This window comes from Lepisma saccharinum, chromosome 24 (genome assembly GCF_977018435.1).
Source record: "Lepisma saccharinum chromosome 24, izLepSacc3.1, whole genome shotgun sequence".
Lineage (NCBI taxonomy): Eukaryota > Metazoa > Arthropoda > Insecta > Zygentoma > Lepismatidae > Lepisma > Lepisma saccharinum.
In genome coordinates, this window is record NC_139252.1 from 18943781 (window position 1) to 18950316 (window position 6536).

A 6536-nucleotide genomic window follows, 5' to 3' on the forward strand; every position below is an offset into this window, starting at 1 on the left:
CATTTTTGCGTTGGACTCTATTAATAGGGAAAATCCCCAAACTTCAACTAAATGATTCTTTCTTCCGCTCTAATTTTTGAATTTTTGTATTGGTGCAAAGTATTTTCTGCAATTGTGGTTAGAAGGTAATTGGATGCAAGCAGACGCTAGACAGATATTTACCAAGTGTCTACTACATACGAGGTGTACACCAAAAGTACGTGCCGTTTCGTTCTAATTTTCAAGAAAAATGAAATACAATGAAATAACCTGTGTTTATTTTTCAACAAACTCTCCCTCTTTATTGATACATAGTTGCCATCGCTCAGTCCATTTTGTGTAGCATGTGGCATAGTCATATTTGAAGGTATGTTTTAGATACTGGAAAACAGCACTTCCCAGGGATGATCTATTGGCAAAATGGCGTCCACGAAGAGAATTCTTGAGGTTTGGGAACAACCAGAAGTCACTCGGGGCTAAATCTGGTGAGTATGGTGGATGTGTCAGAAGTTCAATACCATGGTCAGCCAAGAATGAGGTCACAACATTAGCACGATGTGGCGGTGCATTGTCCATGTGGAGAATGAAATTGCCATTAGCCATTTGTGGTCGTTTCATAGTCAATTTCGGCAAAAATTCTGTAGCCAAAAGTTTACGAAAATACTCGCCCGTAATTGTATGACCTTTGGGAACTGGATGAGACAATATCACTTCCTGGGAATCCCAGAAGATTGCGTATAGCACTTTTTCATTTGATGCAATCTGACGAATTTTTTTCGGGGGTGGTGAATCCGTGTGTTTCCACTGCATCGACTGTCTTTTTGTTTCTGGATTGAATAATGGAATTTGTGTTTCATCCATTGTCACAATACTGTCCAAAAAATTGTGTCCCTCATTTCTGAATCGTGTCAAATTTGCAACACTGGATCGAACGCGAGCATCTTTTTGATCGTCACTAAGCAATCGTGGAACCCAGCGAGAGGAAACTTTCTTTAGGCACAAATCTTTGGTGATTATTCGTTCTACTGTTCCCATTGTTAGCCCCAGGGTATCATAAATCTCCTGCATGGTGACACACCTATCTTCCATGATAAAATGTTCAACACGGTCAATGTTAGCATCAGTTGATGCTGTTTTCGGACGTCCAGACCTCTGCTCGTCTTTCACACTCGTTCGTCCATCTTTGAACTCACGCACCCACTTCCTAACAGTGTTTTCTGCAAGAGCACTATCACCACACACGGCCTCCAGTTGGCGATGAATATCGGCTGCACAACGTCCAGCTGCGGTAAGGAATTTCACAATTACCCGTTGCTCTTCAAGTGGAAATTCCATTTTCCCAGGCAGTATCAGAAACACGTCTTACTCCTTCAGGCACTGTCACTCAACTACTGCCACCTAGCACACAAAACTGACACTGCTTGAAGACGAAGGATGGAAGTCTCCGATGCCATAGTTATTTCCCTGAAAAGAGAAGAAATGTTGACTTCAGAACAAAACGGCACGTACTTTTGGTGTGCACCTCGTACTTCAAGAGTAACGCGTTTTAATCATTGTTGTTACTATATTGCCACACTTTTAATCGTTTTAACATACGAAAGTCGCACACGATTTTCGCCAAATTTTCCTGATTGTACTTCACTATACGTATATCTTGTGTTATTATGTCGCTTCTGTTGCCTACATTTAAGACGAAGAATACAATGAAAAGGGTAACATTAGCACATGCCGTGATTGAATACATGTGAAGGATAGGTAACTACACATCATAGAAAAATCTCATCAGTATTCCAACTTGGCAGCTTCTGGATTACCCTGTCAATTAGTGGATGGAAAGATCAGCTCTGATATTGATTGGGCGTCGAAATATTCACCGGAAACATGCTGAAATTACCGCCAAAGATTGGAACAGTAAAATGATCGATGATCACTAACATGTATCAGATATTACTAACTAGAAATAATATCCCGCTCCTTCTAGCATGGTCTTTACCAATACCCGACTTGTGTACCTCAATGCATATAATTTAATTGGTTAAGATCAGTATTATCTTATGTTCTATAAAGGGAGTCTTTGGCGAGTTTTAATCTTTGAATAATAATGTCATGTGTAAGAAGCTTATGAAACACGAACGCAAAGACAAGCAAGTAATAAAAGTGGGAAGAAAGAGAAGAAGCCCAATGAATGATAAAGATAAAATAAATTAATTACAAAAGCGAATGATGTGTAATATTAAAGTCGAAAGGATTTTGTTCTGCCTCTGAAAATAATCCTAGTAGCATGTTTGTTTGGAATACAAGGCTCTTATTCTGTATTAGGCTGTGTTGTTAAGTTGTTCAGTGGATAGAAGGCCATAATAAAATTGAACTGCAGAACACCTTTAAGCTTATGGTACTGAAGGAATGTACAAAACAAACTGACTTCGAAACATGTTACTGCAATGAGATTTCTTACTGAAATTTTATATTAACCCATGGGTAAGCGAGGGTAGGCTTTCAGGCTCACCACCTATAGATTTTCGATTTTTCAACTGTGACAGTTTTTATGAAAAGTTGAAAATAAATTACATAGTTCTCTAGAATGTTCTATTTCTGGATTACTTTTGCTAATAAAAACATAAATGTAAGGTACATAGGAGGCAAACCACTTTGGGGTACCTATCAGCCACCACCCTTTGGGTGCGTTTCATTCGAAACACTCATGCCAGTGACAATGTACAATTGGTTGATAATGATGGTAATTTTTGTAATTATTATAATTAATATAGGCCTATATCTGCACGTATGTAAACAAAAAAGCATTGATGAAAAATTAACATGATTTATTCGAAATTTAGTGAATGATAAAATTCGTGTATGGCACTCATTCAATAATTGGTTATTAATTTTTATTTATTGGTGTAATTTTTGTAATTGTTATAATTAATAAATAATTAAACGTATATAAACAATAAAGGCAGCATGATTCGATAACAAAATGGTCTCTTGAATTTTAGGTATGAAGGAAGAATGGGCTTGTAAGCCCTCCTCAGGTAAATAAGTTTCTCGTACGGCACGGGTAAACTACGGTTAATTAATTTTGCTTTACAGTGTAGGACTAATCATATATTGAAATAGAGATTACAATTTTATCTCAGTTGTACGTACGAGAGAAAGAAATTTAAAAGAGAAAATTTATTAATATCTCTTTTACAAAAGTACTAGCAGAATTTCCTTGTGGTTTATTTCGACATACTCCCCCCACTTCGCAACACATTCCACCTGTCTGTAAGTTTGCTGATGTTTGCTGCACCTCCTCCAGAACCTCTTTGTCATCTGCAAACTTCTGACCCTGTAAATGGCCAAACAAGTGGAAATCCAACTGTGCCAAGTCCGGACTGTACGGTATAAGTTTCAATCCCTTGTTGTGTATCCACTGCACAGCCATATGGAGGCTATTCTTTTGAGAGAAGTTCCCGGTGTTTCAATCGTACCTTGGGCTTCAACTTGTTTACTAGCATGTCAGTGTATCGAGCATTATCTACAGTTTGACCCATTTCTTTGAAGCGCACCAACGTAGGGCAATTAAAATATGAAAAGATGGTCAACAAGAGCTATTCCAATAATAACACCATGTTTTGAATTTTCTCGTGACTGAAGCGACAGTTCCTTCCTCTGAAGGACTAATTTCCTGTCAATTCCATCGAGAAAAGCATCTTCTTAACGAAAATAACGGTCCAAATGTGTCTGACAAATCGTCACCGGTGCACTCTTCTGAACATTAGACAGCTGCCCTTCTGCTACACTCTTTCCTCTACCCGAGGCCATCGTAGATATACTTGTACCCAGAGGCTTTATTCATGTTAAATTCTACGGCAATTTTATCAATAGTGACTCGGCTACAATCATGGATCAGCTGCTCGATTACCGGTTTCATTGTATCAGTTTCCACGCCAACTGATCTTCCATTTCGGTATTGTTCACTGACATTGTGTCTTTCGTTTTTAAATCTTTTGTGCACTGTCCCCGACTCAAACAACTGTCTCATACTGAACGTTGATTGTTCTCTAGATTTCAGAATGTTTCACATCTTCTAGCCGCAAAATGCAATAACACTTCGAGTCTCTCCCACAAAGAAAGTCGACAGTCGAGCAGTCATATTTGTAACGTCCCCGGCTGTCAGCCTGGATTGTAACTTTATAAATTATTAAGGTTTTATATTCATTAGTTGATTTTGTAATGGCATTTCTGATCGGTATGTTAATTAATACTCTAAGTTGGTAACTTTGGCTGTATTCGATATACCTTAAGCACCGAGTTCATATGTATGCCACTAGAGGCGCCTCGCTAGTAGTTATTACTGTGCGCAACTGTTCAGCGCAACCATAGTAAATCTAAGTAGTTCCTAGAATCGCCACATGCTTACGCTGCGATCGGGGCTCCCAATGCTATAAAAGAAGCCTGATTGTGGCCTTAGTATCAGTTGGTTTGAGAACACTGACTGGAGCATATCGAGGGCTGGCTCCTCAGCTTAGGCTGAGAGATCCACCTCCAGCCCTAGCAGCCTGGTCTGAACCCGGTGAAGACTGAGGAGAGGTATCCGAACCTTGGTTCGACCCCAGCCTCGTGCTGAGGAACAAGGTACCCGAGCTTTGGTTGTCTCGTCCCCAAGTCTATAACTGAGCGGTAGGTAAACGAACCAGTTTCGATCCCGGCTTCGTGCTGTGAGGAGTTTCTTGTCATACCGACTGGTTCGACCCCCGGCGTTGTCACCGCGTACCGTGGGAAGGCACCCGAACGTAAGTTCGTACCAGTATGTATATACTGAAAGTAAAAGTGCCAGGACGTTTCTCTTTTGGTTTATATATATTCCCACCCCCTATTCCTCGCTCTGAGAGAGATATATTCTTTAACGAAGGCCATGACTATAATCAGAATAAGTAAATTTTAGTTAGTATCAATGTCATTGGCACCCGATTAAAAGTTAATAGCGCCAATGTAAAGGAACTTTAGAATTAATAAGGGGCACATTTTGATAATATTAAATTGTTTAAGAATTGTATTAATTTTGGTATATGCAAGTTTTTCTCATTCTGCCATTGTAAACGAGTGTAGTTTTATGCAAAGGAATTTTTATTGTAATTTGGACTTTGTAAATTATGAAAATTGTAAGCAAGTTTTGGCAAAAGCATGTTCAAAGAGCCTTTATTTAAATAAATAGTTATGCAATGTTTCATAATCGAGTTTCCCATATTTTCACCCAGCAAGCCCTGAGTGTATAAGAGTTCTCATACTCCCGACAGATGTGAGTAGTAATGTAACAGTATCGGCCATTGGCGCACCGTTCGCCTCCACCAGGTTGCCGTCGTTCTCGCGCTTCTTTACGAACGTTGCATATTGTACCAGATACTGCGCAGGCGCATACTGCTCAATCGTCACAACCTCCATGTGCATTGCGCTTACTTTTTATTCACGTTAGAATAAAATTCCTGTTATTCATGATCTTCCCTCGGGTAATCCCCCCTACCATATAGACACGTTATTTTATAGCTGGTACATACATTAAATATACAGGGTGTACATAAAGTTTGGTAACACTTTCAATTCTTTTTTGTAAAGAAACTGTCAACATTACTAAGTGAAGGCACATTAATTGAAAGAGTGAAGTCGGTTTTTGTTTTTTAGTTGTTCCCTGTAGTTCCATTTCTAGTCTCTAGATGGTGGCAAATTCAAGATGGTGCTTTCTGGAGCGAAAATTATTTTGTGTGAAATATTTTAATAAATCAAAAAGTGCTACATATGCTCAACGGTAATTTAGGAGAAAATACAGGAAAGAAGTACCAAGCAGAAAGACAATACAATGTTGCTTCGTCACTGAAAATTCATAGACAAAATTTTACTGTATTTCTTTGTTTTGGGGATATAACTTTTGCACTACCTGTAGTCGGAACGGTTTCATACAAATGTTTTCACGCAAAACACTCCACACAGTTATTGGTGACATCCCCAGCTCACAAGATGTTCTTGTTGTACGTTTGCTAGGGGTCCTTGTGAAAACTTCCCCCTCACTCGTTCAACGTAGCCTTCACTCATGCCTCGCTGACCACTTTCCTTCGGACACAAGCACTTGGTTGTAATAAATTTCCGATTAAATTGTAAATTGCCTTCCTGCTTGGTCATTCTCTTCTGTATTTGCTCCTAAATTTCAGTTGGACATTTCTGTTTGTAGTACTCTTTTTTTGTTTTATCAAAACGTAACACACAAAAAAAATAGCTCCAGAAAGCGCCATCTTGAATTTGCCACCATCTAGCGGCGAAAAATGGAACTTCAAAGAACAACTGCAATACAATAAATACTTGCGACCTTACTCCTTCAACTAATGTACTTTGTCACTTATTAATGCTAATAGTTTATTTACAATACATTTTTGAAAGTGTTACCGGACTTTATGTACACCGATACTTTATATAATTTAGTTTTATCAAAATTAAGCACTTCTAATATGACTTCTCATTTAGGTTTTATTAAATCAGAAGCATGCTTTATTCAATGGAAAATGACAAGTGGGGCAAATACT

The 6536-nt window shown here is 38.6% G+C and overlaps 1 protein-coding gene across 1 annotated transcript; it reads right to left on the minus strand.

Moving 5' to 3' along the window:
* Positions 1-255: 255 nt before the first annotated feature.
* Positions 256-1314, minus strand: LOC145978129 (histone-lysine N-methyltransferase SETMAR-like). Its single transcript, XM_083110569.1, has one exon. The coding sequence runs from the start codon at positions 1312-1314 to the stop codon at positions 256-258; it is 1059 nt and encodes a 352-aa protein (XP_082966695.1).
* Between the last annotated feature and the right edge of the window lie 5222 nt (positions 1315-6536).

Bases quoted from the DNA above. Each gene is read 5' to 3' on its own strand.
- LOC145978129 (XM_083110569.1), bottom strand. From the start codon at position 1,314: ATGGAATTTCCACTTGAAGAGCAACGGGTAATTGTGAAATTCCTTACC.